The following is a 16,541-nucleotide window of genomic DNA, read 5'->3' as shown; positions in this document are numbered from 1 at the left end:
AAACATGTAAATAGTAAAACGATTGACATTGAAAAATGACACAAAATGATTAAAATATTTAATAAAAAAAAAAAATTGTGGTTCGTAGTGATGCTATTGTTGCGACCTAGAAGTATTATGTTTAGAAGTATTATTTTATAATTTCATAATTTCCTAGAATAGGGATATGTTTAGAATTCTGTAAGGGAAATCACTATAATTTCATTGTAATTTAATTTGATAAATACTCTGGATATTATTCTGATTTATGTTACTGAGAGGCGAAAGTTCATACGATGATGTCGTAGGCTGAGCTAAGTGAAGTGAACGTAGGCTATATCACTGATGGTATACAATGTTGTGTTGCTTCGTGTAAAAAATTTATAATTCCAACAGAACTGGCTAAATAAAGTTGCAAAAGAGAAGACGGAGTCTGTTTTAAGTGTGCAACACTATTCATCTGTTCTCACACACTTCAGCGTCGCGGTCACTAGTTTAGACGAACACACACTGTGGTGAAATAATGGCGTATTTTTAACAGCAGCATTCTCAGATCGGCTTGGGTTGGATTAAAACTTCATGTTCCGATGAGTTTAGAAAATTCTACACAGTAAACATCCGATTATTCCTTCTCCTGTCAATAACAATTTCCAAAATTGTAAATCTTATTGTGGACACTCATTTTAAAGTGGCGTTTGTTCAACTCATTAACCACAGTAGGCCTACATTGAAAGTAAACATAACCGGAAATAAGTGAGATGTACTATTTCCAAACGGAAGTGCGTCACTAAGCTCAGTGCAAGCAAGTTTTTTTTGGTTTTTTTTTTAGCAAGTGCAAGTCTTGCACTGAGCTTCGTGACGCACTTCCGTTTGGAAATAGTGGTCCCTGAGTGGTCCACTAAAAGGTGTTTTGTGTATGCAAAAGAAAGAAAGAAAGAAAGAAAGAAAGAAAGAAAGAAAGAAAGAAAGAAAGAAAGAAAAATGTTGCCCAAACCAAATTCGTTAAATCAAAATCAAAACAGATCTTTTGCTTTTTCCTGTTGCATGATTTGTTTCATATTTCTTTCAAAATTAAAATGTTGCCGAAGGACCCAAAATAGATTGTAATTGTGACAGCTTATCCCATATACTGTAACACAATGGGGCATGTTGTAGCCTACCAAATGATCAAAGTGTATTTAATGAACTGTTTTTCTTTCTTGGACAAAAATGGTAGAAATGTAAATAGATTTTTATTGTTAAAAAAGACCTTATGTTTGTGCCTATATATATAAAGAGTAGAAATAAAATATTAATTGGAGTAGGCTACAGTGTCACAAATCCTAAAATTATATTATAGATGTAACATAAATATATATTGTACAAGAAAGAAAGAAAGAAAGAAAGAGATCGCTCTCGGATGCCCCCTGAGGCGCGTGAAATCTCTCCATTCACAACGCACATAAGCTCATGGATGAGAGATGCGTGATTGATCTCATCATATATTCAGTAGGCTACATTCTCTCGAGACCACATGAGACCTCACGAGTAGCGATGATACTTACAGAACGCCCACCTATAGCCTACCCCAATTTTGTCTTGGAGCACGCAGACGTGAGATGTTCGCGGGATAAGGATGAAATCACCGTCAGCATCGGTATTAAAGAGCTGTTTTTGTTCTCTGGATGCAGTTGATGTTTGAGGCGATCGCGTGGACCGTACACTGACTGCTATGAGGAACTGGGATGCTTCTTTCCCGTAAGAGCTGTTATTATCAGTTTTGATCTGTGATTTAAGATGCCGAGGTTCCAGTTTTTAAACAGCACTAGTATGCCAAATCACAATTATGAATGGAGCTACGAATACTACGACGACGAAGAGCCCGTGTCTTTTGAAGGACTCAAAGCACATCGATGTAAGTCTGTTTCTCTGCAGCATTAAGTCCATTAGGCTATAGCTTGATGTGTTTGATCCTGTTTTTGTTAACTATGAAACAAGGATCAAATGTATTCTTTGATATAAAATGCCTTTTTAAATGCGTATTGAATAAAATAAAAGTTTACCCAGCATACAGTAAGACATTAAAATAATGCAAATCTTATATAATCAACCATACCTATACCTTTTTATATATAAAATTATATGCAGTATATATATGAGTAGCATTGTCATCTCTAAGTGCACCATTTAGTATCCTTGTTTGTTAAAAAAAGATGAAAACAGGAATATATCTGTATATATAATAATTACATAATTTTATGTTTATTATTATATTGTTATAATTTATTATTAAATTATTTGTAGTAACATTTTTATTAATGTCCATTTAAAAAAATTATTTAGGGTAATATAAGTAGGCTAGATACATTTGAATGAAACATTTTTGCATTTCAGTTGCATTTTCACATCACTCAGCTTTGTTTCTTCCTCCAGATTCCATTGTGATCGGCTTCTGGGTGGGTCTTGCAGTTTTTGTCATTTTTATGTTTTTTGTTCTGACTCTTCTGACCAAAACAGGAGCCCCACACCCCGAGTAAGTATTTTTAGACAGCAAACTGTGAAATACTAGCTTTGTGAATCATCTGTGGCAAGGACAGGACAGAACAGAACAAAACAAAAGTAAAGGCAGTATAAATTCCCAATGGAATCATCTCTCTCACATCTGCACCACAAGCACGATGTCCTAGACCGAATCAGCGTTTCAGCACAGTTTTTCTGTTTCCCACTGCCTGCGCTCCGGCCACCAAGCTGCCTCATTATCCTTTGCTTCAGAGAGCTACGTGTGTGTGAATGTGTGTGTTTGCGGCAGCCTCACTCTCATTAGCTCTCTTCTAGGTCAGTGTCTCCGATGTTGTACTCCTTTAGACCAACAAACAATCTTTTCAGAAAAATTTAATTAAACCAAAAACGGTCTGCAACCTCAGCCAATTAGCATGAAGTCTTTATCCTATACTCAAACATTCATCCATTTTATTTCATGCCGTTTTAATCCGATCTATTCTTCTAGTGGTGCATTCTCATGTTTATTAATGTGAACAAATGCACTCATATTATGCATGCACATACACAAACAATAATTATCTATGTCAGTGTTCTGGTAGCTACCCAGAATTCATATAAAAGCTAATTAATGTCCACTAAAAGCCCTCTTTTTACACTCAAATATATTGGCCAAATAATTTTAAGGGTGTTTATTGTTTATTGCATGTAATTACACTCAGTTATAATAGTAAAGCACTATTAGTCCCCATCCTCTGGTCTAATGGAGCAGTGAGGAAGCTCAGGGGTCAGGCTGAGAGTCCGTTTAGAGTTTTAATTAAACTGCTCTACAGATGTGAGTCATCCATTGACACAGCCCGGCAGAAACCTCTTACACTCCATATCATTGAAAAGAGGAAAATGCGCTCCCGCACACACGGAGGATAGAATATAAGATGAAGGTACTACCACTCTTCAGAAGCACCGGTGCTCATTTCACCTCTATATTAGAAAAGGGAAATAAAGCTCTTTAAACTTTGCTGATGAAGCTTCGAGTTCAATATTCCTCTCTGAATCCCACAGGGCTGCGGAACCGTACGAGAAAAGGATGCGTCTCACCAGCTGCGCAGAGGGTCTGGGACGCCAACGTGAGGCAGACACCCGAACGGGTCTCTCCCGCCCATTGCTGGAGGAGTCCCGGTCTCTGTTTCACTGTTATATTAATGAAGAAGAGCGAGATGGAGGAAGGGCCACGAGTGACGCTGGACGTACGGGCAGCGGCCACTCCAGAGGGCAGGTGGAAGCGGTCGGCCTCGTCGTCCAAAGCATGGGAATGGAGACCAGGGCGGAACGAGAGGCAGCGCTCCTGGCACATTTCAACATTCCCAACTTTGTGAACTCAGAACTGAGCTCCGCTCTTGGAGACGAAGATTTACTACTGGGCGATCCACCGATCATAATGGAGGAGGCTCGTCCGCGATGTACCCATCACATAATTGACTAAACCATCGGTTTAAAGATGGTCAGATGCCTTTATTCACTCATCATGGCTCCATCACTGTCCTCAACTCAGTCTATTATCTCTAAAAGTGGAGAGTGATGTGTTTCGCTTCAAAAGTGGAGCTATTTTCTGACATCTGGGGTCTACAGTGAGAAACGGCAGCAGTGTGAAAGATGAAAAAGATTGGATGGCACGAATGGGATTTTGAGAATATGCTCTTGACAGCGGCGACAGCATGTTAAAAGAATGTTGGGAAGCCTCTGGTTACAAAGTGATATTTAAAGAAAATACGTAGGAAGACATTCCAGCAGATTGCCTAATTGGTTCATACTTCATTCCTATTATCAGCATTATTAAAAAAATCTCTTGATGTGCAGTAGGAAGACGTCGATGCAACATTGTACTTGTGTAGCCTAATGACAAAATTGCAGCAATCTGGTATCGCACTGCCTGGTTCTCTGGGCTTGTCGTGTTAGCAAATGCCCGAGTAGAAAATAGTTTTAGCTGAATCAGTGGCTTTCTGCAGAATATCTGCAGTATACTTGCATCTGTAATTGTTTGAATACAGCTGCCTGAGCAATTCAATACTTAAGTTCTGTATCTCTTGTTTTATTGAACACCTATATGCCAATAAAATTCAGTGCGTAGTTTCCTGTGGTGATATTGGCTGACGCAAACAAATCCCTAACCTTAAGGCCACACATGAATGAAACATGTTCAAATCTCTCACTCAGAAAACCATAGCAACCATACAGCAATGTCCTGGCAACCACTAAAAACATTCTGGAAATACTGTAGTAGTTTACAGTGTAGAATTATGGGATAACATACAATGTTTTAACCTTTAAAAAAATATGATTATTATTATTACAGTATCTATCATTAGCTAAGATAAAAACGAGCACTGATGAACACTTTGCCTGAGGAATAATTATAAATGAAACGACTCTCACAATCTACTTAGAAACATTTACACATTCAAACTTGCATACAAATAACTCATAATTTAGACAGCCAAGGACAACTTTGAACAGAGATCAAATGTGACACTAGCTGAACCTTAGCAGGTTATCAGTACTTATTTTGACTCAATCACTAGACTTATCATTTTTGCGATTATGCAAATGTCAATGATTTTGCTTTCATCAAGTACATTTCCCATTCAAATTTCTTAATACTTCATGACCTCTTCACAAATGTATCCTATGTACCCAATTAAATTATATTCTGTCAGGACCCTTGGTGTTTATAAACAGTTCTGCATGCTGATCAGCTCTTAATAATCATCACAATGCAGCAGCTCCATCTCCAGTCACTTTATGCAATTTATGTTCTTTTAGTAGTTCATTAGCATTCAGACTGTGTCCTCTGAGGCCAGTTCTAAGGCGAGTAATAAATCATGACGTCTACAGTATTTTATAATGTGCAAACATACTTTTAGGTTAAGCTTTTGAGATGAGCCTTTTTATAACTCTTATGTGGGTGGTGTATCAACAAACATTTTACTGCTGTTTGTTCAGGGGTTTTGGATTCTGCTCAATGTTGTAAAAACAATGGAGCAGCAAAACAGGACAAATATTTGTGCACATAATAATTAACTTTAATACAAAGTAACATTTGGATTTGTGCTACAATTACTAACACCAAATATCTTGTATTTGATGTTACATACCCAGCATGTTCCTTGACAATAATTCAAGTTTTGAGTGGTGCAAAGGCAGCTCAGGATCGGAGAGGCAGGTATGTGTGGGTAGTGGTGGAGGTGTGTTCGGGGATGGGGATGACTACACCCTGTCTCTGGAGTTCTCGGAGCACATCCAGTATGGAGTCCAGCTCCAGTCTGAAGGCATCCAGCTCTTTAGCCCTGCCGTGAGCGAGTCTCCTCCAGCGCTCCACCTCATCCTGCTGCTCCTGTTCCACCACCCGCCGTGTGTCTGCAATCACCTGCAACACACCTAACATCAGTGTCCTCAATCACAATATAGGGGCTAATGGGTAGAGAGTCAGACTGGTAACCCGAAAGTTGCGGGTTCGATTCTTTGAGCAAGGCACCTAACCCCCAATCACTCCCTGGGCGCCACAGCTAAATGGCTGCCTACTGTGTGTGTGTGTGTGTGTGTGTGTCCATGGTTTGTAATGTGTGTTCACTACTCACTACTCCTTAAGCTAGGTTTATACTCGACGTGTCCGCACGAGCGCGAAGGTGCGCGCGGCAAAAACGACGTCATTGCGGTGTGGGCAGTCGTGCGCGTTGGGTGCGCAAGACCCCATTTCGCTTGGCGGTGTCCATGTTTCATAAAAATGTTCACGAAACATAATGAAATGTTTAGTGAAATTAGAAAATATGTAAGAAATCGTTCATTTAGTTATGTTGTATACACATTCTCATATCCATATATTTTGTTTTATTGTCACGAGTAATAATCTCAGGGTTTACTGGGTTTTACACAATTCTTTTTGTAGTGTGGTATTGGTGGTGTACTAAAATAAACATTGTCACGTGTGTATAGCTTTCTTCTTCTCACCGCTGATTCCTGATGGTTTAGAGGACAATTACTCGATTCGCCCCCTATCGTTTCAAAGAATAGTACAATGGCGAGCGCGTCAAGTATAGATGCCTCGTCCGTTTGGGGAGGTGCACGCGCAGTCTGCAGAGACTCGCGCTGTGGAGCCAGACGAAAGTATAAACAAGGCTTAATGTGTGTGCTCTAACTTGGATGAGTTAAATTCAGAGGACAAATTCATGTCACTATGACACTATTCTATTAAACTAAGTTTAGTGCTGAGGTTGTCCTACAGCAGACTGCTGCAGATATCCATTATGAACAAATACAGTATATACTGTACAGCAACAGAAAACAAGACGTGCGCTGATCGTTTACTCTTCGTATATGTGTCAAACTGTGCAATTAAGTATATGTGTTAGTAGTACATCACCTTTCAAAAGTTTTTTTTATGTCTTTTTTTTAAGTCTCACCAAGGCTGCACTTATTTGGTCAAAACTACAGTAAAATCTGTTCTAATATAATTTATTTGTTTACTCATGTGATGGCAAAGCTGAATTTTCAGCATCTTTACTCCAGTCTTCAGTGTCACATGATCCTTCAGAAATTAAATCTGCAAAGTTGTGCTGCTTTTTGTGGAAACCATGTTACATTTTGTTCAGGTTTCTTTGATGAATATAAAGTAAAAAAGAAATATTTTGTAACATTTAACTTTAACGTCACATTTGATCAATTTATTGTGTCATTGGTGAATAAAAGTATTAATTTCTTTAAAGCTAAAAACATTTGAATGGTAGATGATGTATTGTGTGTGGGTGTGTTACCTGCTGAAGCTGTTTCTCACGCTGATGGTAGCGGAGCTCCATGGACTGAATCTTCTGCTCCAGGCTAGTGAAGTGTCTTAGTTGAGGACTGTGGGCTTCTTTGGCCTGTTTCAGCTCTTCCAGAAGCTTAGACAGCTTGTTACATACACATAACAGGAAATATGGAGATCAAATTCTAAATCCAGTTTAAAGAAGAAAGGAAATTAAATGACTGAGTAACTACCTGATTCTGCAGGGTTTCCTCTCTGATTTTAGACACAGCCAGAGCATCTTTGGTTGCCTTGAGCTCCTTTACTTGCCCCTGTAAATGCTGCACTATGATCTGAATAGAAAAGTTACATGAATTCAGAATTCAAAATACATAACGTTCTATCCAAAGCGACTTACAATGCAAGCAAAGCATTTCATTTTCTTTACCCATAACCTCAGTGTTTCTAGTGCGCCAAAGAAACATTTAGTGGGCAAAACATAAATAGTCAAATTCATTCATTCAAGAACCAACCTCCTGTGTGTTCACTTGATTGCTGAGTTCAGCCACTTTGGAGGAGGAATGATCAAGGGCATGGCATGCTAGAAGGCGTTCAATCTCTCTTTGATGCTCAGCCTTGACCGAGGCAAGTTGCTCAGAATTCTGCTCCTGAATCCTGAAAAAGTGATATTTTAATATTGTTACACGATACTCGATAACACTGAATCATCATGTTAACTCTTTCCCAGCCATTGACAGAATTGTCCAGCAAATCCATGTTTTCACTGTTTTACGGTAGGGGGCACTATTACGCATTTTCTGAAAGAGTACAGAATCTCTAGATCAAAACACAGGCAGAGAAGCAGCAGAAACAAGCGATAGAAGCACCAAGGGTGCTTCTCATTTCTTATTTGAGCATCCTCGTTTCCTTCCCTTGTATCTTAAGGGGGTGGGGGTGGAGCTAAGACGCGAGGGAAGGAAACGAGTATGCTCAAATAAGAAATGAGAAGCACCCTTGGTATCCTCGCTCATGACTCCTCAAGAAGCTTCCTCGCTCCTCATTCCTCACGGTGCAATTAGAGAGTTGAGATGTCTTTCAAGATGGCCAAGTTCGATCGGTTTCCGGGTCACAGGCTGGAGGATTGAGGAGTGAGGAAACAAGTAAGCCCCAAGTGGGACGCACAAGTCCTGAAAAGAGAAGCCAAAGCATTTTAATCTCCCCCTGGTGGCTGGCTGCAGTATAGGTCTTAAACCCCCCCCCCTCTCCATGTAATCAAATGAGACATGAGCCAAACTAAAAAAAATTAAATGTAAATTTTTCCCCCAAAGCATTTAAAGCAGTTCATCACACAGGCCTATGTTCAAGTGTTCGTTTTCCCAACAAGTTTGGTTTTAGTTCGTTTTCTGATGCTATACAAATGGCGAGTAACGTCATGATTGACAGCTGTGTTTGTGATTAAGTCTGCAGTAGCGGGAGTGTGGGCAGGACCTTGATGCCGTGGCTTCACCTCAAGATCATTACTGCGCATACTCGGGCTCTGAAAGAAGTAATCGGCAATGAACGTTACTGGGATATTTTGGCTTTATTTTTCTAGTGGAAGGAAGCGGAGTTGCGCTGTCCATCTTTTTTTACAGGCTATGTTATACACATGTAAAATAATGCGAACACTAAACGGCATATAAATCAAAACTGGCTAACTTTACCGAAAGAAAGGTCGAATGAAGGCATATGACTGTGAGGCTTTGAAGGTGTTGACTGATTCGATCTATTGCATGTTTTTATCATCATTCGGAATCCGATCCGGACGTATTCTTTGACAAAAACGCGATTTTCTTTTTTTTAAATGAAACTTGCCCACGTTCAAGTGTTGATAAAAAAAGAATGCATTTAGCTAGAATAAAAGGGTTTAAAATATAATTTCTCATTTCTTTTTTTTGATTGTGGGTTTTACCAAGTACACCTGGCTGCAGCCTGCAGAACAGGACGGGGTTGCACGTGTCGCTCCGCCCCATACCTACTCTTGATTGGCTCAATTGTCTTTCATAGACATACATGATAGGAAATGTGTTCGTAGTCGGTGTAGGATGAAGTATTTGTTGTTCAAATCTATATGAACTGGAAAAGCTGTGCAGTTTCACAAAGCCTTCATTATAATACATAGAAATGTCTCTGAAATTGTTTTGCTAAATTAAGCTGGTCTTTAGACTAACGCACGAACAACCCCACAACATTTAAACAAAAATGTATTCGTTGATTCTCCACAGCAGGAGGGTCAGGTCTTCAGGTACAGGAATGAAATGACTAATGAAATGTGATTACTTAATGAACCTATAATATGAGAAAGAAAATGAAAAAGATGTATTTACAGAATGTGTTATTGGTTTTTATAAGCCATGTTGGGTACAGCTGTATGTAAACTAAAAGACACTGTACTAGGCTAATGTGTCTGCCTTGTTAATTTAGATTTTATGAAACTTTCTTTTTCTTCACAACACTGCAAAGCATAATATCAGACTTTTTCCTCCACTTCATTTCAGGAAAACATGCTCATTATTTTAAAGTGAAGAAATCAAGATCTTCTCCTCGTAGGCTAATGTTGTATTGTCTGTGCATTATAGTGAAGACAACTCCGAACACATTTCCTATCATGTATGCCTGTGAAAGACGACCAAGCCAGTCAGAATAAGTATGGGGCAGAGCGACACGTGTAGCCCCACCCCTTTCTGCAGGCTGCAGCCGGGTCCTTCTTCAGTTTAACAGGCTCAAATCCTGTGTAGAGAATTATGGGACTGGGAGAAGGTTTCACTTCATGTAGTATGACTGCTGTCATGGTGCTTCAAATGGTTTATAAAAACATGAACCACTCCAAAAGACTTTACCTGAGGAGCTGATTCTGTGCATGTGTGACTGCAGCCTGCAAAGAAACCTTCTCCTGATCTCTATGTATCTCTAGTTGTTCCAATCTCATCCTCAAACTATCATTCTCCAGTTGCACCTCTGAGATGTGTGATCCCGAGAACGCTCCAGGATGGTAGTCTTTCTCATCTTGGGTAGGGGGGAAAGTCTCGGCTGCATTTTTTTTGGGCTCTTTGGCTGAACCCAATTGTCGCTTGGGCTCATCACGATCGAAGCCAGGACCCGTCAGCATGGTTTTCCTCTCCCTCTGCAGACGCTCTACAGTGCGACTCAGCTCCTGAATGGTGCGGCTCTTGGAGCTCAGCTCCTGGGTTAGTCTCTCGATGCGGGTTGCTTGTGCCGCCTCTGCATTGAGTTGGTGGCGTGAGGGGCTGCGGGCAGGCTTGTCTGTTTGCGTCAAAGCTTGGGCCTGGTGGAGCTGTTCTTGCAGAGAGGCCACCTCTGCCTGCAGGGTGCTCTCTTGCTTCTGATGGGCCATCTTCACTTCCTCCAGCTCTGCCTTTAACTTCTGAGTTTGTGATTCAGACAATTCTGATGAGATGGCCTGATTGTTTTGGTTCTTCTCAGCCAAACGCTGCTCCAGATCTGTGATCTGCTGTTCATATTGGAGCTGAAAAAGAAGAGAAGAATATAATGCAAAAAAAAAAAAAAAGCAAACATTTTTGAGCTGGCATAAAATAGCATTTAAATTAGGGCTGGGAATCGATACATTTTTTTTAACTAATTAATCGCACAATTTGCTGTGATTAATCGTAATTAATCGCATTTCCCCCAAACTTGTAATCATCAATATTTAAACGTAGAATCACTAATTAAATTAAATAACACACAAAAAAAGGGGAAAAAAAGAAAAATGTCCACACAAATTGGACAGAAAATAGCCCTATATTAATATATTAAACATCAATTTCTATGCAACATAAAATTCAGTTCTATGCAACATACTCAGACTTAACAGATTTATTTTTTGACTAATTATCAAAATAAAGTATAGTCATACAAAGCCATTATTACCAGAGCATGTGATCAGAGCAGGTAATTTTACCATTGTTACCCAGCAGCATGGCTACCAGCTCAGCAAACAGAAGTCTACTACTGAGAAATTTCACGTTATTTGAGTGAACTTTGCTTTTCCAGTGTGTGATCGGTACATGATTGGAGCGTTTGGGCCGTTAACGACAGAGCAGAACACACAGCGCACACACGGAGCGGAATATTGAGCAGAGAGCGCAGCGTGCCGACATACACACAGACACACGGAACGGAGAGTGCGGTGCACACACGGAGCGGAAGAGACACGCTCGTGAAGTTACTAAACAAGCTGTGCGAGAATGAAACCTGATTGCCAAACACGGAGGGGCGGGACGGCATATTTTCGGCCTTTTCAATAGCAGCCACAACAGGAAGTCATTAAAACGAGGCAAAAAAAAAAGGTGCTGTTATTGTCAATTGCGTTATTTTTTTTTTTATGCGTTAAACATCTCAAATTAATCGCAAAGATTAACGCGTTAATTCCCCCAGCCCTACTTAAAATATATCAGTCCTTTAAGTCTAATTGCATCAGGGATGGGTTATATCGCTTAAAAAAAAAAGTAAATTATATTTAATGAAAAAATTACATTTATTATTTTTATATTTATTTGTTATATTTTATTAATTATATAATAATAATAATATAGAGTCTTAATGACAGTCTTTAGCAAACTTAATGGACTAATAAAATATGCATTAAAACAATTGCGATTTTCACATTTCACAATATTGATTATTTTACATTACTGTTCGAAAGTTTAGGGTCAACTTTTTTTCAAGAAATGTATAATTTTATTCAGCAAAGATGTATTGAAGTTATGAAAAGTGACAGTAAAGACTTTTACATTGTTACAAAATATTTCTATTTCAAATAAAAGTTGTTTTTTAAATTATATTCATCAAGGAATCCTGAAAAAATTGAATCCTGAAAAAATGCATGACAGTTTCCACAAAAAATATTAAGCAGCACAACCATTTTCAGCATTGATAATAATATGAAATGTTTCTTGAGCAGAAAATCAGCATATACAGTAAGAGTGATTTCTGACACTCAAGACTGGAGTACTGTATTTTTTTCCAAATAAATGTAGTCTTGATGAGAATAAGAGGATCCTTTCAAAATATATATATAAAAAAAAATCGTACTGACCCTGAACTTTTGAACGGTTATGTATATAAGCAAATATATAGTGAATTTTCAATATATCACCAAGCCTTACTTTGCTTCGGTTTCTATTTCTATTTCCAAACTTCTAGTTATGAGGGCACACAGCAGGGTTTAGAAATGAGAGAAATAATGCCACTCTGAAAGCATATTATAGGTCCTGTGCACTTAAGACTTAAAATAGAAACCTAATTTTCTTGACAAACTTGTTTTTCTGGAAATCGATCAATCCAGCTGTGGGCTCTGGTAAATAACAGACTTGGAAAAAAGAAAAGTATTTGAGTTGCTTTTCCCCATATTAATTAAGGACACACAGCACTTCAGTCATACCCCTTTTCCACCAAGGCAGTGCTGGTGCCGGTTCGGAGCCGGTGCCTACTCGCGAACCAGTTCTTTGTGTTTTGACAGCCAAATAACCGGTTCTCGGCCAGGAAAATTGGTTCCAAAGCGACACCAACTCTTTGCTGGACTAGAACCGTTCTTTTACCACGTCATGCTTACGTCGGGGGCTGGGGGCGGGGTTATTGTCGAACTTCTTCTCGAACGTAACCTCCGTCTATAGTAATCCAGACGAGCAGCACAAATGTGTTCTAAACATCTTCTTCTGACCCCAATATAGGATCGCAAAGCCAGGAGAAACATTTGCAGAAAGACGATGTAGTCCGCCATTGTAATTGTTATGCTTGAAGTTGGCGCAAGCGTTTCTAGGAAAGCTAAGACGTATGGCAACGTACACAGTGACGTAACGACGTCGTTCGCTGGGCTCTCTAGTCAGTGGAAAAACAAACAGGTTCTGAGAAGGTTCGCAAGTTGAACCAACTTTGAACCAGCACCAGTTCCGAACCAGTTCTTTTTTGGGTGGAAAAGGGGTATCATTGAGTTCAGGGCCACCTAGTTCCAATAGTTCAAAGTTGTTACGCATATGGTCTCAATTTTAGATTCTCTAGATTTAACGTTTAATGCTTTGACACAAAATTCCGTGTGACCTTCAGTACTGTATCTAAATCTGATATGAGTACCTTGATTCTGTGATACTGTTGTTCCATTGCTCTGAGACTGCGTTTGGCTGCTTCATCGCGGCCCTCTAGCTCCGCCTCCAGTCGATGTACACGTCTCTCCAAAAGAGCCGCTGTCTGTGAGGACTGAGGGGCAGTTTGGGGATGGATGTCCAATCCGTCAACTTCTGCACTGGCAGACGCAGCGGCCAAGATCAGGGCTGGCAGGGAGTTTGGATGCCTCCGTTTCAAGAGCTCTTCCATCTGTTTGAGCTGAGAGTGGAAATGGCAACATGAGTGAAAGATGGAACAGAATCTAAGAAGTTCTATTACTGATGCAGCCATTAATAAATATTACATGACACTCAGGAGGTGGAAATCGAAATTCATTCATGACTTTTTTGGGCATTATTCATTCTATATTTTTAGGTAGATACAGAAGCAGTGACATGAAACTATTAAGGGGTTTGTGAAATGTTGCAAGCCAAACTCAAACCAACACGACTCAAACTCAGGGCTCCAGACTAACTTTTTTTACTAGGAGCGCTGGAGCCCCTGACTGAAAATGTTAGGAGCGCAAGCAGAACATTTAGGGGCACACCTTAAGTCAGCTTGGAATGCAATTATTCACATTTTCCCCAAAATAACTGTAATACTGACAAATTATTTAATAATAAATAGACTTAACGTACAGATATTACAATGTGCAGTTTTATTTTAAGTTCACAGGCTCCAGACTAACATCTGAGGGCAGCAGCACCGAGTTCTACAAAAACATATCTGGTAGCACTGGGGCTGACAATAAAGCACTAAGCTTAATTTAGGGTGTAGATGAAGTTAACTTTAATTATTATCATTCATAATGTCTTAATATTAATTAAAAAGCAAACCGAGTGAAAAAATGTTTTATATTAGGGAGTGAAAATAGCCAATAAGCATCCTACTGTTTACAATGGTAATCTATTTATTTTATTATTTTTTAAATAAGTGTTTAAATAAGAGTTTAAATAAGACAATTTTTGAAGGATGAACAAAAAATGTGTTGGTCATCACATAAAAAATAACATTTATATATGATAGTTTTGAAGTGCTGGAAAAAGAGGAGTAGTACTTGTAAGCGTTTGACTATTTCTGTCACATTATGGTTACAGTTACTACATTAAATCCATGGTGAATGTTGCTGATTCAACATGAGTGTTTCTCCTGGTTTCCACGTCTGCGCTGTTTGATCTGATATCTATGGTTTAGAACAGAGAACTCTGCACCGAATCGGAATGTTTCTCACTGGATCTCGCAGCTATGATGTTATTAATTCTGAGGCGAATTCAATGGATTTCTTCACTGGATCTCCAGATTCTGGATCTCCTAGTAACAGTGTCGCGTGATCGAGATCGGCCCGCGACTGGCAAGTTCGGAGCGCTGCGCTGTCTATTATTGGTCCGAACTAATAAACAGTCCGTGAAGCATAAAGGAGTAGCGCATTTTCGTTCCGCTTTCATTTTGTTTGGATTCGCTGCTCGGCAACGTTGTGGTCGCGCCAGCGCGACCTAAATAAATTGGTCGCAGTCTGGAGCCCTGAAACTGAATAGAAAAAGTGCGCTAACCACTGAGCCAATTCAATACAAAGTTGTTAATTTAGTTGCAGATGCACATCAGTCAAAGAAAGGAGTTTAACATAAAGAAGAGGTCTTAAGGAGAAGGTGGTTGGAAAACCGACTACCCGGATGGTCAGCTACTCACGGACACGGTTGAATAATTCCAGCTCTTAGGAAATAGAGTGCAAAGAAGAAAGTGCCCTGAATGAAATGTACCTGCAGAATAAGGCAACAAGAATATCTGGAGAGGGAGAAAGCCGTTTCTGACCTGTCGTTCCAGGTCCTGGATTCTTTTAGCTTCACCCGCCCTTTCCTTTGTCTTTCTCTGTTGCTCCCTCTTGCTGACCTCCATCTTTAGCTTTTCCACCTGCTCAGTGAGTCTTTGAGTCTCAGCCGTGGCGGCTCGGAGTCTGGATGCATCTTTGTCCAGTAGCTCCTGGTTCTCAGCATACCACTGCAGTCTTTTCTTCATCTCTGCAACCTCATCCCGATGCTTTTCCTGGAGCATCTTTAGCTCGAAACCTTTATCACCTGCCAGAAACTTACTTCTGTCAATATGACAATTACATCGCCAAAAATAGACTGCTGCCATAACACTTCCATATCTGAGGCTCTTACCTGAAGTACAGACAGCCTGAACTCTGGCAAGGTCTCGTTCTTTCCTCATCATCTCCAGATCTACATGCAGGGCTTGTTTCTCCTGTTTTAACCTGTGGATCTCATCTTGCAGTCTTTCCTCCTTTTTCTAAACAGAAAGACTTTGCATCAGAAGCGCACGTAAAATGCAGTCTAGGTAGGCAGCTGGTTTTGGAACAGATCTGTTGATATTATGTATTTCTCTTACCTGTGCAGCTTGTACCTGACTTGTCAACTCTGCAATACTAAAGTTTTGGTTAGCAATGCTTCTCCCTCCGATGGTTCTTTGAAAGCTGTTCATGTTCAAACGGTCCCTGGGGAATAAATTCTTTGCTTTTATATCAGCTGCTGCAAAGAACAGCATGAATAGTAAAAACCCGCTGTGATATGTATTATAACACTACTAGCGCACTTTTAGAGCACTGACCTGGTAAGGGCAAGCTCAGTGAGAAGTCTCTGGTTTTCCATGAACAAAGCCTCCTCGTTTTGTTTGCTTTGAGCTTGGAGTGCTTTCATTTGCAGATATAGCTTTTCATTCTCCTGTTAAAACCATCAGAAAGAAGTTTCACATATTCTGAACCTATTTGTAGCATATGAATACTAATGACCAAAATGCAAATATATTCAGCGCATGTATTACATTGAATATAGTTCCAGATAAGAATTAATTGGATTTGGTTTCTGGAAAGGCCACAAGTTCTTCTGTAATTACAGGAAATGTGAGAAGTAATTACCAATGTTTTTCTAAATTCTGAGTAGTATTAGTGTCATTTCAAATAACTGTGTTTAATTATGCACCTCATTATGCTGAAATGGTGTATAATGATCTAAAAAATGAGAGGCTACAGAGTCTTGTGTTGTATCATTCATTGACATTTGTAAGATCGCACCATAAAAAAGAGATCTAGGACAAGGGATAATAAATTATAAATAAATTATAATAAATGCACTTTCATGCGAGCCATGTT

At 39.5% G+C, this 16,541-nt stretch overlaps 2 protein-coding genes across 3 annotated transcripts in view; one reads left to right on the top strand and one right to left on the bottom strand.

The window, feature by feature from the left end:
- Positions 1–1,035: 1,035 nt before the first annotated feature.
- On the top strand, positions 1,036–4,584 carry mrap2a (melanocortin 2 receptor accessory protein 2a). The gene is made up of 3 exons (XM_082149373.1): positions 1,036–1,873; positions 2,392–2,491; positions 3,520–4,584. Exons 1-3 carry the CDS (start codon positions 1,756–1,758, stop codon positions 3,938–3,940), a joined length of 639 nt encoding a protein of 212 aa, XP_082005499.1. The 5' UTR covers positions 1,036–1,755; the 3' UTR covers positions 3,941–4,584.
- Positions 4,585–4,689: 105 nt separating this feature from the next.
- Positions 4,690–16,541, bottom strand: part of cep162 (centrosomal protein 162) — a 28,597-nt gene continuing 16,745 nt past the window's right edge. The window contains exons 17-26 of one of the 2 annotated variants that reach the window (XM_082149314.1): positions 16,001–16,113; positions 15,782–15,887; positions 15,556–15,682; positions 15,206–15,468; positions 13,367–13,615; positions 10,114–10,760; positions 7,768–7,909; positions 7,489–7,587; positions 7,266–7,400; positions 4,690–5,881 (exon numbers count right to left, since the gene is read on the bottom strand). In XM_082149314.1, the coding sequence (XP_082005440.1) occupies positions 5,660–5,881; positions 7,266–7,400; positions 7,489–7,587; positions 7,768–7,909; positions 10,114–10,760; positions 13,367–13,615; positions 15,206–15,468; positions 15,556–15,682; positions 15,782–15,887; positions 16,001–16,113 (2,103 nt within the window). In that variant the 3' untranslated portion in view covers positions 4,690–5,659. Of the gene's footprint in view, positions 5,882–7,265; positions 7,401–7,488; positions 7,588–7,767; positions 8,422–10,113; positions 10,761–13,366; positions 13,616–15,205; positions 15,469–15,555; positions 15,683–15,781; positions 15,888–16,000; positions 16,114–16,541 lie in introns of those variants that run through there. The other variant, XM_082149315.1, reaches the window with a different exon arrangement.

Source organism: Leuciscus leuciscus (genome assembly GCF_965113295.1).
Source record: "Leuciscus leuciscus genome assembly, chromosome: 20".
NCBI classification, from domain to species: domain Eukaryota; kingdom Metazoa; phylum Chordata; class Actinopteri; order Cypriniformes; family Leuciscidae; genus Leuciscus; species Leuciscus leuciscus.
The sequence above is the reverse complement of the archived record's forward strand: the minus strand, read 5'-3'. Positions and strand labels throughout refer to the sequence as shown.